The sequence below is a fragment of the Rhynchophorus ferrugineus genome, unplaced genomic scaffold, assembly GCF_030347505.1.
Source record: "Rhynchophorus ferrugineus isolate W39M unplaced genomic scaffold, kcgeb_rfMv2 rfM2, whole genome shotgun sequence".
Taxonomy (NCBI): Eukaryota; Metazoa; Arthropoda; class Insecta; order Coleoptera; family Curculionidae; genus Rhynchophorus; species Rhynchophorus ferrugineus.
The window spans coordinates 66,080,820-66,101,852 of NW_027472581.1; the positions used below are offsets into that span (position 1 = coordinate 66,080,820).

The 21,033-nt window shown below is 30.5% G+C and overlaps 2 protein-coding genes across 2 annotated transcripts in view; one reads left to right on the top strand and one right to left on the bottom strand.

Annotated features, from left to right (window-relative positions):
* The window catches only part of LOC143191253 (very long chain fatty acid elongase 4), a 70,524-nt gene that overhangs the window by 2,515 nt on the left and 46,976 nt on the right, over nt 1-21,033 (top strand). The window lies entirely within an intron of this gene.
* Nucleotides 63-1,275, bottom strand: LOC143191577 (uncharacterized). The gene is made up of 3 exons (XM_076396786.1): nt 757-1,275; nt 412-637; nt 63-219 (listed from the first exon to the last, which is right to left on the bottom strand). The coding sequence occupies exons 1-3, from the start codon at nt 1,185-1,187 to the stop codon at nt 94-96; spliced, it is 783 nt and encodes a 260-aa protein (XP_076252901.1). The 5' UTR covers nt 1,188-1,275; the 3' UTR covers nt 63-93.

Genomic DNA, 21,033 nt, shown 5'->3' on the forward strand with positions numbered 1-21,033 from the left:
ATAGGTACGTAAAAATAAAACAGTTTTTAGATATAATAATACGTTATATGACGTTACAGTAATTTATCTTACATCGATATAACCACATATAAATCAAACTCTGTTGCTCTCTCGTATTTCTTGATTTAACTTTTGTACAACTTTATTTTCCAAGATTTTTATTCTATTTTTCTCGCTAACAATTCTCCCGTAATTTTGCCGTTTTCTAAGTAGTTCCAACTAAAAGAAACATTTTTTAATTAGCGATAAGATTATCCGATAAATATTTCGAATTAATTTATTATTTCGTAGAATTATTTCCCAATTATTAGAACCAATGATATTTTTGTTGATAGAAATAATTTACTGGAAAACATTAATGTGCTTATTTTACTTATAAAATTGCTTATTTTATATTATTTTAAATTTTACTTTGTCCTGAACTATATTTGGTCCAAGTCCTCCAAGTTCAGTAACTTTAACAGGTTTATTTCGACGTTTACTTCCTTTCTTTGTTTCTAGGTGATTTTTTAATTCTAAACTTTCAATATAAAACTCGCTAGGTGCTTTGGTATCGAGAGTTGAAGCTGAAAGAGACTTGTCATAATCTGACTGAAGTAGCGAGATGTTAGTTTGATTGTTATATGACGATTTAAACCTAAAAATGGAATGATTAGATGTAATTTAGTTAACTGTATTATATTTTTATGCAATATAATTAATTTAGAATAAAGTAAACTATAATATATTTTATATACTATGAAAACGTTCATGTACCTGTTTGAATTTGTCATTTCTGGATCGCGATCTCGCCCAGTGCGGTATGAAAAACAACTTTTTGGCGACATGTTTACCGATGTAGATTTATTTGTAGTTGAAATATCGGTTTTAGCTTGCAATCCGCTTTTTTCGTAAAACATGGTTAAATAAGAGCGATTTTTTCTACTTCCCATATTGGGCAAAACGTTTCTCTTCTTTTTCAGCTTGTTCCTCAAACTTACGCAGCTGTTGCTCTTAGACTCCGTCCTGATGGATTCTATTTCGGATTTCTCTACGTTACCGCCGTAGAACGGCACTAGTTCATCTAATTTGGTATCCTCTTCTTCTAATTCTGGGTCCGTTTCCTGAAAATTAGGATTGCAAAAGCTCCGACATGATTCGAATTCCGAATCGTCTATGGAATCGTAGTATTCCTCATCTTCTAGCATTTTCTTGGTAATATATGCCTATTAGATGAATGTGTAGCAAGGGAAAAAATTGTAAGAGTTTAAATTTTTCTTGACATTTTCTGATTCAACCTAGAGAACCTGACAAATTGTCATCATAAAATATAAACTTAGTTAAAATAAAAAGTAAATGATAGCAATAAGTATATTAATCGCCTAACGATTATATGAAAATCATGTTAAAATATTAATTAATAACTATTATTAATTAAAAAACGTAAAACAATGAAACAAAAAAAAATAGTAAATAATTTTTGAAGTAAAATTGAAATGTTTTAAAATATATAATTATTGTCTATGGTATTTAAAATATTTAAACTATAGTTATTAAAATATTACTTTAAAATATCAATTTGTCTTTTCTTCAGGAGGAAGTTATGACCTATGTAATTTTGTTTAATTTTTTGAATGATTTATTGTATGTATTGTATATATTGTATGTATTGTATGTATTGCATGTATTGTATGTATTGTATGTATTGTATGTATTGTATGTATTGTATGTATTGTATGTATTGTATGTATTGTATGTATTGTATGTATTGTATGTATTGTATGTATTGTATGTATTGTATGTATTGTATGTATTGTATGTATTGTATGTATTGTATGTATTGTATGTATTGTATGTATTGTATGTATTGTATGTATTGTATGTATTGTATGTATTGTATGTATTGTATGTATTGTATGTATTGTATGTATTGTATGTATTGTATGTATTGTATGTATTGTATGTATTGTATGTATTGTATGTATTGTATGTATTGTATGTATTGTATGTATTGTATGTATTGTATGTATTGTATGTATTGTATGTATTGTATGTATTGTATGTATTGTATGTATTGTATGTATTGTATGTATTGTATGTATTGTATGTATTGTATGTATTGTATGTATTGTATGTATTGTATGTATTGTATGTATTGTATGTATTGTATGTATTGTATGTATTGTATGTATTGTATGTATTGTATGTATTGTATGTATTGTATGTATTGTATGTATTGTATGTATTGTATGTATTGTATGTATTGTATGTATTGTATGTATTGTATGTATTGTATGTATTGTATGTATTGTATGTATTGTATGTATTGTATGTATTGTATGTATTGTATGTATTGTATGTATTGTATGTATTGTATGTATTGTATGTATTGTATGTATTGTATGTATTGTATGTATTGTATGTATTGTATGTATTGTATTATTGTAATGTAACGTAACCTTTCTGCTATTAAAAAATTAAAAGTTTAATATTATACTTTTTTGTATATTTGAATTTTTATGTATGCTTATTTCTGTTATAAAATTCTCTTTGCATAACGCTGCAGAAATAGTATAAGTAGCACTCAACAAAATTCACAAGTAAAGTATCGCATAGACTATAAAAATCTGCCCGAGATCAAACCTAATTAGACAACATAATTTTTTAGACATCTTTATTAGATACGCTTAGTACAATCTTAATTATAAATTAATTTATTACTGCATTTCATTTTACTTGGATTAATTCGCAAGCAAGACGAGTGCGAGAAAATACATCAATATGTATTCCTCAATTATTAAATTATAATAACTTATAGCTATAGTTTACACTAAAGGTACACACTTTATATAAGTTCGTATGGTTTGGTTCGCTTCAATCTCCTGACATCCTGCGCGCTGTCCAGCAGTTGTATCGCTTCTACGTTAGTATGATTTAATAATCGTCTTTCGTGTTTCAAGGCGAAATCTTGGATAACTTCGCAAATCCATTTGATTTCCAGGTCATCGTGCAGTTCTTCGTTGGTTACGTAGCGATAGGCATGTTGGATGACTAGTTGATTTGAATTCTTAGTGCAACCCCATATTTGCACTCCTTAGGTCCAAATTGGCTTTATGATTGTCTTATAAATCAACCTCTTTGATTTAGATCAAGTTGAGAGTATCTTCCGACTAACCAGTATAGTTGTTTTATTTTTGGTTCTAATGTGTTTTGCTTTTTGTCTAACATGATGTTTACCACAATAATTGTGTCATCAGCAAAGGTTCAAGTTTCTTTTGTTGTTGGAATGCCAGCAGTGTAGAGCAGATATAGGAGAGGTCCTAAGACGCTACCTTGTGCAACTCCAGCCAAATAGTTTTAAATGTCAAGAATGCCATTTCGTGCGATACTCTAAATTTTCTTCCGAAAAGATATGACTCCAAGATCACATGATGGGTGTCGGATTCTTCAAGCAGAATCAGCGAATTAATTCTTCACCCATCTTAACGGTAGGCTAAATCTGATCAGACTGAAAATCAAAGAAGTCTACTAGTTAGTCGCTGGATACCTATATACTTATCATACAAGAGGATGGTTTATCGGTCAATTATAAAGCCTATCTAGACTTATCAAAATAATAAATCGATTAGTAATCCAAAGACGCCGAAATAAAGCTCTTCGATTAATTACCAATATTTATCGCTATGTAACTAACGAAGAACTGCACGATGATGTCGATTTCAAATGGATTTATAAAGTTATCGGAGATCATGCTTTCAAATATGAGATGATATCACTAAATAACTAGGACGTGCAGGCAAAATAGCTAATAGACAACGTAGTGATTTGTAAATTAAGATTATAGTAAGCATATATATATATATATATATATATATATATATATATATATATATATATATGTATATATATATATATATATATATATATATATATATATATATATGTATATATATATATATATATATATATATATATATATATATATATATATATATATATATATATATATATCCTAATATGGTGATCAAGTTTATCCTTATCAATTTACCTTAACCATATTTGTGCTCCATAGTAATGAACGAATCTGATATAGATGGTCAGATTTGATTTGTAGAATTGCTATATCGACTCTAAAAGCATTTTTACCTCATAGATGAGTAAAGAAAAGCCAAAAATTGTTGACGAAATTCAGACCAAATATATGGCTTCTTGAAGCCATGGAATTGAACTTTTATCTGCAAAGTTAACAAACTAAATTTTTTTTGGTTAAAAATCATTTTCATTATCAATGTATTTAAAGTTAAATCTTGTACTATATAGTGTAATCTTGTACATCTATATCAGATTCGTTCATTACTATGGAGCACAAATATGGTTAAGGTAAATTGATAAGGATAAACTTGATCACCATATTAGGAACAAACAATTTATATTGAGGTTAGTATCTCTCTTAAAGACTATATGCTTATTTTACTTTGAACACAGTGAAATTCAGGAATCCGTTAATTATTTATTTGCCTGTTTTTTTTTATAAAGTGCCAACTAATTTTTTTACAGCATTGCTGTTTTAGTAAAATCTAACGAACTAGCTCAATCGTCGCCTGGTTGCAACAAAAAAATATTCAAATTCATGTGACGCAGATTTGAGTAAATGATGTTCAAGTATGAGTCAGTACTCATGTATAATTGGGGTTCTTCTATTTGAATTAGACAGCTTCAGTAAATTATCTTAAAATTGCCAGATATAAGCATCATATTTTGAATTTTGATGAGATCAACTGATTCTCTAACTTGGTGACGTTTGGCATTATGTCTCCTGTTTGTTATCTATTATTTACTATAGCAATCTGGTAAATTAACACTAATAAGCTATTTGTTTTTATCCTAATTTTCGACGGTTCTAAAATTAAAAAATATTTATTTTACGATAGACACTTTGGGTTTAACATTAATGACATTATTTTTAACGGGCACAGAGTTTTATTAATAACTAGCTGACCCGGCAGACTTCGTACTGCCTCAATCGATAAATAAAAGACCTAATAATCCGTAATTAATAAAAAAATACTCGGTTTGAATGAATTTTTATTATTATTTTCTATTAACTACACATGATGTTTCCTATTTAAAAAACAAAGTTTTCATGAAATACTGGCTATTTATAAGGTTCAAATTAGATATTTACAGACACACACAGTTTTGATACAGTTTGTTAATCAATTTAAAGCTTTCTGATAAACTATAATTTTTGTTTTGTTTTGTGGTGCGCAAATAAACAAAGATGACGGTTTTCCGACGCGCGATCACGCGACCTATAATTGTCCATGCGCGAAACAGGGAAACTCCAAGTTGATTCCGCAAACTTCCAACGACTGGCCTTGAGATTTATTTATAGTCATGGCAAAGGCCAGACGTACTGGAAATTGTAAAGATTTAAAATCGAATGGTAAATCCGTTGGAATCATCGGTATACGCGGGATCAAGACATCCTCTCCTGTATTTTCCCTTTATGATTGTAGCCTGAATCCCGTTATTCATCATCTTCACAGCCAGTGTTGTTCCATTGCACAGTCGAGGTTGATTAATGTTACCCAGCATGATGACAACTGATCCTTCTTTTAACTGCAAATTGTGAGGTGGTGGTACTTCTACAAAAAATCGATTTTTATGTTGTTGATACATGTTGATACGCAAAATATATAACTGCATATAAATATATAAGTTATAGTGTTGCTTTATTTTATAAATTATTATTTATAAATTAAGTGAATATTTATTTTTTACATTTGGAACGATATTAAAATGGAAAGTGAATGATAAAACATTATTAAACGAAGTAATTGAATTTTAAGTAATGTTGTATGTCATTTTCGGTTATTTCCGTATTGTTGGAATTTTTAAAGAGTTATGGCAAGTTTGGATAAAAAATATTAAGAATAGTAGATCACGTAAAATTATATTTAACATATTTTGCAGAGAAAATTAAAAAAAAAGAAAAATTGTTCTTTCTTGAGGACTGTTATTAATTGGTATGGTTCTTGAGAGATGATATATCATTGGACTAAAGGTAACTATAAAGGTTGTCTCTCTAAAGATTTTTCTGTAAATTTTAGTTGTATTGACTTCTGATTAATTTCACGTTCCATTAGTAAATGTATTTCTTAACAAAACACTAACTGAATACTGCAGGTAATAAATACGTTAATTTGTGCCTACCTACCATAGTAAAACACATTTTTGGCAAAATTAGTTTTTTGTATTCAACATAATTCCTTTCAACTCCGACCCTCCAACGTTTTGATACTATTTTTTGTAGTACGATTTGATCTTTGCTTCAAAATAAGCCTCAGTTTCGGCGATCACCTCTTCATTCGAGGAAAATTTCTTTCCAGCGAGCATTCTTTCGAAATCTGAGAACAGGAAATAGCCACTGTCGTAGATCTGGAGAATACGGTGGATGAGGAAGCATTTCAAAGCCCAATTCATGGATTTGGCCATCCTTTTCACTGACTTGTGACTCGGTGCATTGTCCTGGTGAAGCAACACTTTCTTTTTCTTCAAATGTGGCCGTTTTTCGGCGATTTCGTCCTTCAAACGGTCCAAAAACGCTATGTAATAGTCGGTGTTGATGGTCCTTCCTTTTTCAAGGTAGTCAATAAAAATTATTCCATGCCCATCCCAAAATACAGACGCCATAACCTTGCCAGCCAACTGTTGAATATGATTTTGTTTTTTAGTTAGCCTTAACCCTCAAAACATGCGTGTATAAATTTGACAGCTGTCGGATCAATTATAGTATTTTGAGTGAAGTAACGTTTGTTTATGTGAAAAAAATGCATATATAAAGGAATTTTGCGTGTTGATAAAATATTGCTTTTTGAAGGAAAAAAATACAGTTGAAGTAAAAACTTGGCTTGATGCCGAGTTTCAAGGATTCAAAATCAAGGATTGGTATGCTAAGTTTAGACGTGGTGAAATGAGCACCGAAGATGGTCAACGCAGTGGACGCCCAAAAGACGTTGTTACCGACGAAAACATTAAAGAAATCCACAAAATGGTTTTGAATGACCGTAAATTGAAATTGAATGAAATAGCAGACATTCTAAAGATATCAATTGAACGTGTACATCAATCATTCACGAATGTTTGGTATGTTACTCAAAAACGGCCTTATTTGAAGAAAAAGAAAGTGCTGCTTCATCAAGACAATGCACCGTGTCATAAGTCAGTGAAAACGATGGCAAAAATCCATGGATTGGGCTTTGAATTGCTTCCTCATCCACCGTATTCTCTGACCCCCAACGACTATTTCCTGTTCTCAGATCTCAAAAGAATGCTCGCTGGGAAGAAATTTTCGTCGAATGAAGAGGTGATCGTCGAAACTGAGGCCTATTTTTATTAAGGACAAATCGTACTATAAAAATGGTATAGAAAAGTTAGAGGGTCGCTATAATCAATGTATCATCCTTGAAGGGAATTATGTTGAATAAAAAAACTAATTTTTCAATTGACCTGTTATAAAAGTAAAGAAAGATCATGTATACTTATATTTGATGCTCTGAAGTTATTACAGTTCTGAAAATTACTATACTTTATTATAATGTTCAGTGGCATAGTAATTTACACTTATTAATACTTTTTTGATTAATAAAAGATAATCGAAATTAGATTTAATTAAATTCAATTTAAAAAATATTAGTGAGTGTTAGTTTCCGGGATAGTTTGTATATATTTTAATATGTTTTAATATACAGACATTTATTGTTAATTAATGTTATATATCAAATTCATCTCTGATCTTATATCGAAAGTACCGTGAAAACAAGTTTTAATAACATATCATTTTTAATTATGTCCTTTTACTATATTATGAGAGCAACATGATTAATTTAAAACATTTCGATCTAATTTCGACCATAGGGCAATCACTAGTTTAATATTATTTGCTTTAAATTAACTGTTATTAATATTATTTTTTATAATTAAACACATTTTTATGTAGGGTTTTTGAACAATATTCAACCTGCAAGTTTTATTCAAAAACCTTATCGATCTGCCAATTTTAAGATGGTTTTTGAGATTGATAGTGTCTGCGGAAATGCGGACCAGAATATCCCGGGGGTTGATTCAGGTCAGTGGGCGTATGATCGCGCAACTGTGCAGGGTGTGTATGTGCAGGACTAGCCGATTGAGATAGGTTAGGATTCAGTAAAAGGAATATATAAAAGTGCCTAATTTTTACGTAAATCATTATGGAAAATGCCGCAGCGTTATTATAGAATGTTTATGAATAGTAAGTAACAAGCCATATGTAAATATTTTGAGGTAAGTATGTGATAAAGACAAGACAGCATTAACAAAGTAGTATTTTATTATGATGCAATTCTATGAGAATATTCGTAGCTTAATTGATAACATAGTGGTATTTCTATAATAGTAGTAATATATTTAAGAAACACATTGAATGACATGTAGTTAAATATTAAACTTTATTTACAAAAACTATTTATAGCTTGATGTTTAACAGCAATGCAGAAACATTAATTATAAACTTCTCTTAGTCTCTAAATATTAGAGAAATAGATAACATACTACTATATAATATATATATTAATATTTTGTATGCACATTCCATGTATTGTATGCACATAATATATGAAATTTGGAATATTATCAATGGCTTTAAATGTTTACTATGCATTATGATATAGAAAAAGGATTCAAAAAACTAACTCTGAAAACTTTATTATTAAATCAAGTAATTATTAATGAAAAAAACAACAATATTTTGAATAAATAATATTCTTCGATTGTTCTGTATTCTAGATATGAAAAAACTACTAAAATAAATGAAAACCGAGACCTTCCTACAGAAAAATTAGCGGAAAAAAATGATCAATTTCTTTAACGTTTACATATAAAATATCTCGTGTTTCATATGGGTTTACACATTTGTTTACACAAAAAATAATGTTCTTTAATACTTTTGAATTCTAGATGCAAAAAGATATGAAAAGAGAAACAGAATCTCCATCAAAAATGTATTTGTTAAAAAGACACAAAGTCAAATAATAAAATGTGTGTTTTTGATGATGCGAGTTTTTTAGAAAAAATTAATGACATCATCAATCCATTTTAACACAAGAGTTCTAAATTGTAGTCCTCGGAAATATGCAACCCATCAAACCTTTGTTATATCTTTCTCATGGTCTTTTTAGGCATTATTCTGGAGACATTGTTGCATAAAAAACAAAGTAAAAACTCATTTTACTTTTAGCAGCTTTCTACTACATTTTTTAAATTATTACCTTTTTATCATAGTGGCTCAACAATTTTACAGTGTTTTTTTATTATAACTATTATATACATTATATCACTTCATCATGTAGTCACACATCATTTAATTTTACTCTAAAGTCAAATATATCCATTAACCAAATCAGATGGCGTTAAAATTTATTTAACACAAACATTTTTTTATTTTTTATTGTCTTATTTTTTTTTATTAATTAAATCTTACATTAGATATGCTTAGTACAATTTTAATTTACAAATTACTACTGTTGTACTTGAATTAATACACAAGCAAGGCAGTACGTAGTAGTATGTAGTTCCCAACCAAACAAGTTCATGTGGTTTGGTTCGCTTCAATCTTCTGATTTACCGCTTCGCGTTGTTGTGATTTAGCTACCTTATTTCATGTTTTAAGGCAAAATCTTGGATCACTTCGTGTATAAATTTGATTTCGAGGTCATCGTGCAGCACTTCGTTGGTTACGTAGCGATAAGCATTGTTTATTAAACGTCGAACTTTGTGTTGTGTGCGTAGGATTACTAGTTGGTTTGATGTCTTACTGCAACCCCATATTTGCCCATATTATCCCATAGGTCCAAATTGGCTTTATAATTGACTGATAAACCAATTTTTTGAATTTAGGTCAAGTTGAGAGTATAAACATATAACTAACCATCTATATATCTAATAACCAACAGTACAGTCTAATCTGCTCTGCTTTTTGTCTAACATGATGTTTCCAGTTTAATCTACCATCGAGATATATTCTGAGGTATTTGGCTGATTCTGCTTGAGGAATCAGGCATCTGTCAAGTGATATCATTAGGTTTATATCATTTCACCGCAACGCAAAATTAACATGGGCAGATTTGGAGCTATTAAACTGTATTTTCCAGTTTCTAGTCCATTTATAAATCTTGTTGACTGCTATTTGTACTTTTTCTACAGCCCTAGACCAATAGACATATTATGGCTTATTCACGCTGTATCGCTTCATTAGAGATACAGTATAGAGTATCAACAATGACACGCAAGACTTTATTTGGGCATTATCGCTCGATGGCTATATTAGACTTGCTAACAGTATCCCATAGTTAGATTTCATGTGACCAAATAGATTTAGGTATCGATTCGCATAGCAATACCTTATTATCTAATAACTTGAATTTGAAACCAATGGGCCAATATCTTTGATATAATTTAAGTCCAAATTGTTTTCGTTTAGCACGTATGTATTTTTTTAAGTTAGTTGTCAATCTAGATTCGTGTTGCCATACATTCTGCCTCAAGAAGTTGATAATTATTTACATTCATCAGTGATCATTTTATTGAGGTATATTTGGAAGTTGTTATTGTATTAATAATGTTGTTATTGGATTTTCACGTGGTGTTAAAACTTCCGTCGCCTGCATATGTTGCAGCAGTGATTTTTGTGCTGAGTAGATTATCCGTAAATAGAGGATACACTATTGGGCTTATTATACTACCTTGTGGGATTTTTAAAAATTAATTTAGTAAAACTAGTATGCAATTAACAAGTAATTTGACTTAACCTACTGACAAACAACTGAAACTAATTTATTTTCCATTGAATCACTTACTATTTAAACATTTGCAGGATTAGAAGGTTTTTTAGTTTGAATCGCCAAATCTTCTGATAGTGTTCGTAACCATATTGGAGGTCACAAATGCGTACATACCAAGGCGCATTCACGATACACTTCAGTACCTTATCTTGAAACCTTTGGATAACTTGGACATTGGAGTTACTGGTGCAGTCCCACAGCTAAATTCCATAACTCCATACTGTACTCTGCTGATATACAATAAACTTGTTGTGAGTTGATAGCTCGGAGTTTCGGTCAAGTAACCAACACATTTTCCTGAACTTGATGTTGGGTTCATCGCGCTTCTTTTTTATTTGCTCTTTCCATCTGAACTTGGCATTCAAGTTTATGCCAAGGTATTTTGTAATGTTGGCATCTGGAATGCCGTTAATAAAGATACGCTGCGGCGTGATCCTCTTATTTGCGAATTTAATGTGTGATGATTCATTCATTCTTGATTCACCATTTTTGGATATTTGCACCTGAGATAGCAACTTTGTCGAAAGCTGGGGTTTCCGGGTTGAGCTCTCTACGAGTTTGAGGCGATTCGCAATCAATTTCTCAAAGAGTTTAACAGCTTCACTTAGAATTTTACCAGGTTTTGGTATCATTATGACTTCATCAGTTTTCTATGTACATAGTACTTAACCGAATACAAGATTTAAAAAGGTTGAATAATTTAACCAACGGCTTTCTTTGGAGTCTCCTCCAGGACAAAAATTTCTATGGTAACAAGTCACAGCTTATCGTTTTTCTTTCAAATTAAAGTGGTTCTTAATTTATTCCTAAACTTCCCTAGGAGTAACCATAGCAATCTGTTCAAAACAGTTGTTGGGATTGAGTTATGGTAGAACATTATTCTCTTGGTTTCGATGCAATCTATCTTCCAGATGTTCTGCACATACATTTACTTCTTCAAAATTATTTCGGGCCCACCTTCCATCAGGTTTTCTAATAGGAGGCACTTGAGCTATGGGAGGTTTAAGATATTTATTAGCTTTCCACAATGAATACTCAGCAATACTACTCATAGATAGATTCGAAAGGAATCTAGCGATTGATGCTTGTTTGATTTCTTTAATTGCTTTTGTTAATTACTGTGCGACTCTGTTAAGCAAGGTTTTATCATTTAGACGTTTGGATTGATGCCATCTTCTTCTAAGTTTACGTTTTTTGGCTCTCGGCTATTTCTTTTGGAACATTTAAACCTATCAGTGTCCATTCAGTAATAGGGGTAAAAAAGTAACTAGTTCTTCTTCCAGTTTTTTTATTATTTTAAGTAATGTATTCAGATTAATATCCTAATGTAATAGGTAACTGAAATAATCCCAGTCTGTGTGCTTATAGCTTAGGTATATTGGACAATGATCCGAGTTTAAATCGAAGCCACTTTCAATGGAACTCTTACATATTTTTGAATGAAGTTATGTATTTATCGTCTTGTTTTATAGTAAAATGTCTATCTGTGATTTTAGTGTTGAAAGTGAGAATAAGGGAAAAGTTTCTTAATTAAAGAATTAAAGTATAACACTTTATCAAAACTATAATGTAGCCGAATAATATTATTTGAATTTTAAGTCGATATTTTTTTTACCAGTCGATACACTTGTTCTGCAATTTCTTGATGACTACGAAACCTAAATTAATATTCCGGATAATATTATTTTTTCTATTATATTATTAAGCCTTGTTATGTTTAATTTCTCAAAGAGCTATTAAAACCAATTAATGTTTAACGCATATAACGTCAATGTCATCAATACATTAGTTACATTATTTCATTTTATTGATTAAAATTCTTTCACCATTTTAAATTGTTAATAAGAAATATAATATTATTTGAGTGTTATTTGTTTTTTAGCCAGAAGGCTTAAGGGGTTTGAATTATGGATAGACATCTTTAATCACTATAATGCGTCCCTTCACTAAACATTGGTCCTTCGAGACGTTCATGAAAAATTCGTCTTCATATTTGCCAACATTCTAGTAGCCTCATCTAGTTCTCTTCGAAATCTGGTTAATCGTTAAAGTCAAAAATACTATTTTGAAGGCATCAAGTACTTTTTTTCAATAAGAAAATGCTGGTATAATAACTCTCTTCTATTATTAATTAATCATTACTGATTACTGAATTTGGTGAGATTATGTAACGCATACGCGGTGTTATTTAGATGTAGTGTAGAGTGAATTATTAGATATGATATAATTAGATATGTGGGGACAGCTCGATTTAAGTTGGCATAATAGATGATAACTCCTCTTGTATGTTTTAAGAGGTTATTCATCAATTGATTGAGACGCCTTGCAGGTCCTTGCAAGTGACTAACTCTTGTATTTAGCCATCAAAGTATCTTATAGAGCATCTAACATGTGATCTGAGATATGATTGCCACTGCGATGTCTTCCATGAAGAATTATTATAATTCTATTATTACATCATTGTTAACAAAACAAAACAGTCAACAAAATCCTAAACCTGACATAAAACTGCATGCTAGTTATATCAATATTGTTTTCAGAAGTTTAGAAGTCTTTTTAGTTAATTACTTAAATGGGTTGACAATGGGGGCCGTTGAGCATTTGATCATTGTGAAATGTTACAATATTTTCATGAGATGAAGATTTAAATTGGTATCATACATTTATTTGCTACGGGCGTTATTATTCATTATCATTATTAATACATCAGGCTCTTGATAAAGCAAACACTCAATAATGGATACATTACACAATATATTATACATTACATATTACATTAATACATTACATATTACATTATTATGAATACAAAATTGATAAATTACATTCGCCAAGTAAAGCAGACTAAAAAATTCATAAATTTTAATTCACGTTTCTTAATTATACATTTCGATAATACGAAATATACTTGCTTGGAATTAGTTCACATTAACGAACATCTGATATAATTTGTTTCTTATTTATGTTCCAAAAAAGTTCTTTTAACGTGTTGCAACTTCAGACATAAGTTGATCCACTATAGTAATTCAAAAATATTGTTAACACAAAAATTGAACCGACTTCAAAAATTAAATAACGAACTAACTAAGAGGAAAAAATAATCAAATTTACATTTTTGACACAAAAAAAAGTTTTAAAACAAAATATGTACATTAATCGTTGTAATAACTTGAAATTTTTGAATAATTTCTCTTTTTAGTGTTAGATATTTACCAATAAATTACGCAGTTATTTTATTAAGTATCACAATGGGAAGGTCAAGGAAAGGTGCAGCTCATATGAGGAAAAATAGGAAAAAAAAAGAAACATTTATTGAAAATAAGGAATGCTTTAGGCCCCGGGTTAACTAGAACAACAAAAAAAGTCGTTGGCACCGCCGGGAATTGAACCAATGAGCCCCGCATGTGAAACGAACATTCTAATCACTACACCATAGAAGCAGTTACCTAAAATATTTCTACGACTTTTCGTATAACATAGTTAATGCTTAAAAAGCAAACTGATTTGTTTGCACTGAACGACTTCCGGTCTTCCGTCACATTAGCTCAGCTATAATATTATACACAAATATCCGATTATTTTAGGTTAAAAAATTCGTTTTCCTCCTTGATTTTCCTCGATTTCCCTGGATTCCGCCATCAAATTCTGACTTGGTTCCAATGGGACCACCTCGGAAATGCACCTTTTCCAATAAAAAAATAATTTTGAAAATCGGTCCATAATTGATGGAGAAATCGGCGAACACACATTATAAAGTAACACACATATACAGTAATACTGGGTAAAAATAGAATTTTACGTAAAATAAATTACCTGTTTGTGTTTTTGTATTTCAAGCATTACTATTTTTTTTTAAATTGATACTTCCTGTAGGCTCTCTAGACAGGCGACCTGATAAATTTATGTACAACAATAAAAATGTTTGTGGTCGAAAGGTTAAGGTACGAGTGGGCGTATTTTATTATAAAATCAAATAGAAATTAAGGTGTCCGTTATGCACAGTGAAAGCAATATTGAGGAATGTAAAAAGTGATTTTCGGTTGGATTATTTAAATAGAAATGAACGATGGTCATTGTAAATAATATAAAATTGTTAGTATAAGTTGAAATCTGTTTTGTTAGGAGAGTTCAAAAACGCAAATTTTCTATTTATTTGAAGATAATTCTATTTTAATGCAAATGAGTGCCGACTTATTATTACTACTGTTCTGTTGTACTAATCTACTTAAGCTAAAGTTAAAAATACACTTATACACTAAACAAGTTCGTGTGGTTTGATTCGCTTCAATCTTATGATTTCTTGCGTGTTGTCTAGTAGTTGTGTTGCTTCCACGATGCTGTGATTTATCAAACTTATTTTATGTTTTAAGGCGAAATCTTGGATCACATTCGATTTTGAGGTTATCGTGCAGCTCTTCGTCGATACGTAAAGATAAGCATTGACAATTAATCGTACACTTTTGTTTTGGGTGCGTTGGATTACTAATTGGTTTGATGTCTTAGTGCATCCTGATGTTTGCAACCCATAGGTCCATATTGGTTTTATGATTGACGGAAAAACCATTCGCTTTGATTTTAGGTTAAGTCAAGAGTATCTTCCGACTAACCAGTACGGTTGCTTGACTTTGAATCTAATCTGCTCTGCTTCTTGTCTAACATGATGTGTTCAGTGTAATCTATCATCGACATGTATTTTCCAGTCTCTAGACCATTTGTAAATCTTGTTGACCGCTACTTGTACTTTTTCTACAGCCTTAGACAACCAAGGACGCCGTGCTGTGTTACGCCTCTCTCCTGAAGAAACGGCGAAAGGGATACACATTGCTGCTATCCTGCTTTGGACAGCTTACAGTATCGGCTGTATATTTGTTCGCTAAAAAACAATACTTTTCAAAAAGACTTTGATATTCTTCCGTATTTTAATGCCTTTACTCAAGTGTTTATTGTTTAAAAATGTTCACTGAAATACAACATTTTAATAATTATATTATGTATTAATATAATTGTTTTATAATTAAAAAAATATATTTATTTTAACAATCAGACCGTAACAGTTATGCTATATAATATATATGTATTATCAGATTTATCTATAATCTTTTGCAGGCTAATATGAGTACGATATATAATTTTAAAAATAATGTTTTTTTTAAATAACATTTCTTTCTATACATAATGGGAATATTTTAAAATATTGGAAAATAATACTATTTCAATCTAGGCTGATGATAATATGGTTTTTGAACGAGTATATTAAATGTGAAATAAAATAAATAATATTTACAATGTATATGTGACATTGTAGAGGAAGCAAAATAAATAGCAGCAACTGTTATGAAAAATGTCCACAGATGAAGAGTTCGAGTGCTGTTTTGATGAATAGAAGCAATAGGAGTGCCTATTGATGTGGATAATAACTAGATATATGTGTGATTGGGTATTTTTCTGCAGTAACACTTCGTATATAGCACATGTGATAGATGTCTTAATTGATAACATATAAAAGAAAAAGTAAATGGTTAATAGAATAGAAAATATACTTTCTTATATTCCTCTGAACAACAACAGTGGAATTTTTATGATGTTAAAGCATTTGTAATTTTTTTATGTCAAATGTATATACTTTCTTCTAAATAACAAAATGCAAAAAAATGCAATCATCAAAAGTAGAAAATGTTTAGAAAGCTGCCTCCTGTTTTAAAATGTTTTAATTTGTTGTGAATTGAATGTTAAACATTTTCATATAAAAAAACAAGAGTAATTATAAATTTCTCTTTAAATATCATTTGTTTCAATAGTCAATTCTTTAGATAAAAGAATATATTTAACAGAAAATAATATATTTCAAAATGACTGGGGTTGATATATTTAATTTTTATTTTATATTCGTTTAAATTATTTATTAGACAGCTTGATAGCTACAGCGGTCAAGGTGATAGGACGGTCCGCCTACTGCTGATGGTTATTGGTTCAAATTCCGCCAGAGAAAGAGAGTAAAATCTGACAAGGTAAACCATTTCAGTGACGTCAGCAACCAGGCTGAGTAAGAATGGATGTCTTCTGAGTTGATTCCTTGGTCTCTGTAGTTGGTCACTGATCAGTGGATAGACTGGATATTTAAGTTTGTAGCCCACCTAAAGCAGTCCCTATAAAGCATAGTTGGTAAAAGGAAAACATAAATGAGTGTAATATATACTTTTTTGTTATCTTTTTAAAAGCATTTTAATTAGCTACTACGTTATTAAGTACTATTTTTCAATAATTGTAAATTCTAAAAATGGTTTCAAATTCAATAAATAATAAATGAACTGAAAATTTCCATAAAAAACATTACTATTTTATGTTATATATGTGTCACATACCAAACTGTATTTTTAGTTAATACTATGGCTTATATTGACTTATTTTGATTATTTATTCACCTTATAAATATGTCAATGAATATAACCATGCTTAAAGATATGTTTATTATAATTATCTCTTATTCTAATCAATGTTACGTTGTGCTACTAATCAAACTTTCATTTATATAAATATTTTAATGTAGGTTTTAAAAATATAAGGAGATGTTAAAGATGGGTAACACTTCAAAAAATATTGTATTCAACTTTTGTAATTATTCTTTAAATATTACACAATTCTTATTTATTTACTTACAATAGAAAAATTTGGGGCTAAATTATTTGAAAAATTCTGATATCAATTTACATAGTTTATTTGCTTGCGTATAGGATAATCAAAAGTTGGAAATATTTAGTATTTCAAGTATGAAGGAGCTACGGTTATGATTTGAGCGGCAGTGTTTAGTATTCAATTGACTTTCTTGTTCACATCACTTGCCGGATTACTGCAAATGGATATCTTGGCATTATATTAGCTGCTGCTGCCACTGTCATATTTCAAGATGATAACGCACTCGTCCTAGTTTGAGAAACAGTCAGATCCTAGTCAGATCTCAACATAACTTTTAGAGCAGAGAGTGAGCAGCCATCTCCAATATCATTGAAGTAATTAGCAGATGTTTTGGTAGAAGAATGAGACAACATTGCGTTGGGAAATATTCAGAGGAAATCCAACACCTTATTAATAAATAAATATTGTGTATATGTCAGGTGTTCATAATATTTTGTCCATTCCCTGTATATTCAAAAGAAAAGTTATTTCTTGCATTTTCTTAAATTCACTTGTTTTGAAATAAAACTATGTTATATAATATAAATAATAAAATATTGTATAATAACAATAAGTTTGTATTCACTGTTATTAAAAAAACTGACATCAAATGTGGTTTTCTACATCCCATAAGATTTAAATGAATTGGTTAAGTTTTTATATTTTTTATAACATTTTTGCGTCGAGCTATCTAACTATTTTCTATGTAGAACATAGCAGTATATTTAGGTTTGATATTAAAGTTACAAATATATCAAAAATTCTTAACGTTTTAAACTCTTATAGTATTTTGGAGAGAAAAATAATCTTGTTTAGTAAAGATGTATGGCTCGGACCTTGAAAATAATTTAATTTTTGCAAAATGGGGACAAATAGAAAACAAGTAATACCTAAATAATTTCCAATTTCAATTGTTCGTGCTTTAGCGTATATGATTTGGAGCAAAAGTATAAGTTAATTTAGTTCCTCTAAACACACTTTTGATTATGATGAAGATTGATACAAAAGCCAGATCGTTCCCTCGATATCACTAAAGATGGTTGATAGAACGACAGATCAATTATAGTATCTTTGATACGTTTTTATAGCAGCCATATTACATGATTTTGTAAATAATACAAATTGTATCTAGATATTATTTCAAATGGTGTTAATGTATTATTATACTTTATATATACATACATTTTAGCTTAATACCTGCTTAAAGCTATTTATCTCTTTACAATATTATTTTAACTACTGCCAACTGATCAGTTTGAAGTCGGTGCCGAGCTCAAACAATACAAAAATGATAATATAATTTTGTGTCATATACACAAAATTATAATGATTAAAAATAAAGAACGCGTCAGGCCCCGGGGTCTGCTTCCTAGCCTAGGTGATTTGACAGATTTTCTAACCAAACTAGAACAACAACAAAATGTCGTTGCCTCCGCTGGGAATCGAACCCGCGACATCCGCGCGTATTAGCTGAACGTTCTAACCACTACACTATAGATGCCCACAATATTTCTATAGCTTGCCATATAATATGCAACCCCTGAAGGATATAATGGTGTGATCCCTGCTTTCTTCATCAGCATACCTAAATAACTTCAAAGTATACAATTAGTTGTTCGTACGTCCCCATAATACTTAAAGAAATATCCTCTAGCTCTTAAACGTTGAGAAGTTTTGTCTTCCGTCACACCAGCTCAACAATAATGTAATACACAAATATCTGATTATTTTAGATAAAATAATATGTGAAAACATTGTACATGTCTTTGAAATTTGAGGGTTTCCTTCGATTGCCTCCGATTCTACCACCAAATCGTGACTTGGCTCTAATGGGACCACTTCGGAGGTGCACTCTTTCAAATAAAAATAGAATTTTAAAAATATTCCCACAATTGACGGAGAAATCGGCAATCATACATAAAAAAATATACAGTCGAACATAGAACCTCCTCCTTTTTTGAAGTCGGTTAAAAATATTGGGTAACCAAATCTGAATCAGGATATTATGATGGACAAAAAGCATGAAGACTGGAATTACTATTGAATATAAAACATAAATTAAATATTGTAATTTTAAGAAAAATACGTTTCACAATAACAAATCATTTACCTGATCGCGGAATATGGCCAATTTGATGGCTACTAATGTTATTCATTGTTACATTCCTGTACTATATTTTATTGTCTTCCTCAATATTTTATTTTTGTTTTCAAGAGTCCATTGATCTGTAGTAATCTTTTTTTCCAATTTTAAAATATCGCGTCCTGGGAATAATAATGGGCATTCACTAATTTACGTGTCTTGCGATTTAAGGGTTTTAATTTGACATGGGTTCAATTTATAACCCCATTGGGGTAATGCTATTACCAAGGTAGCTACAGGATTTTTATTACTGCATTTATCCTTAATTTAGCAGGTTTCTGAAAAGCATAAGGTTGTTCGCTTTTTGTAAGGCATTTGATTTTAGTTTGTAACTTATTATACCATCATAGTTTAACATAGACCTATTAAATGAGATTTGAATACCTTTGTCAGGCTTAATACACAACTAAAAATATATTTATCTTTTCTCATTACTCGATCTTAGTTTCCCGATTTTATGTTATATATTTGTTAATATACCATTGTTAATAATATATTATATATGATTATATTCCCGCTACATTTTGAATATAGTTTCAAGGTAATGAAATCAGTATCAGAACAATTAGCGATAACAACAATCTGAATAGGTCCTTGTAAATAGTATGGTATTCCCTAGGAAACAAAAGGTTTTTACAGAGTTATGGAATTACCAATACTAAAAGATAAAACACTCAAGTACCGCTCTCAATCAAGGACTCAACGATGGAGCTGGATCTATAAAGACCCCGACGCAGATACTCGACGGTCTACGCAGACGATACCGCTTTCTTCACAACCGGTTACTGTCCTGACGCTATTCGCAACAGACTCCAAGTACAGCTGAACCAAGCGATAGCATGGTACAAATTTTGGCGGCTACAGATAAACCCGAGCAAAACTGTGGCTATTCTGTTCCAACGCAAGAAGGAGTTCCGCGCCTATCGCCTCCAAATCGATAAAGTCCCTATCCCATGCTCCAGAAAGTTTCATACCTCGGCCTCCAGTTCGACCGCAGATTCCAATGGTCAGCCCAGCGATTTGCAAAGGAAATTGCGTGTACAACCTACTATTTCCACTACTCTGCAGAAAAAGCAAACTTCCAATCCCACAGAAAGTGACGTTGTATAAAATGCTAGTCCGTCCAATCTGCCTCAACCGAACACAAGTGTGGTACAGGTATGTCTCGGAGAGACAACTTGAACTATTACAAGTGTTCCAATCCCAAAACATCCGCGCGTTACTCAGAGCCCCATGGTTTATGAGGAACGTTAATATACACCTCAAATCAGGCATCCCGTTTGTGAAAAATTTCATAAACATGCTCAGTGTGAGGTTCTCCATAGGAACCTTAGAATACGACTTTGATAAAATCCCTAC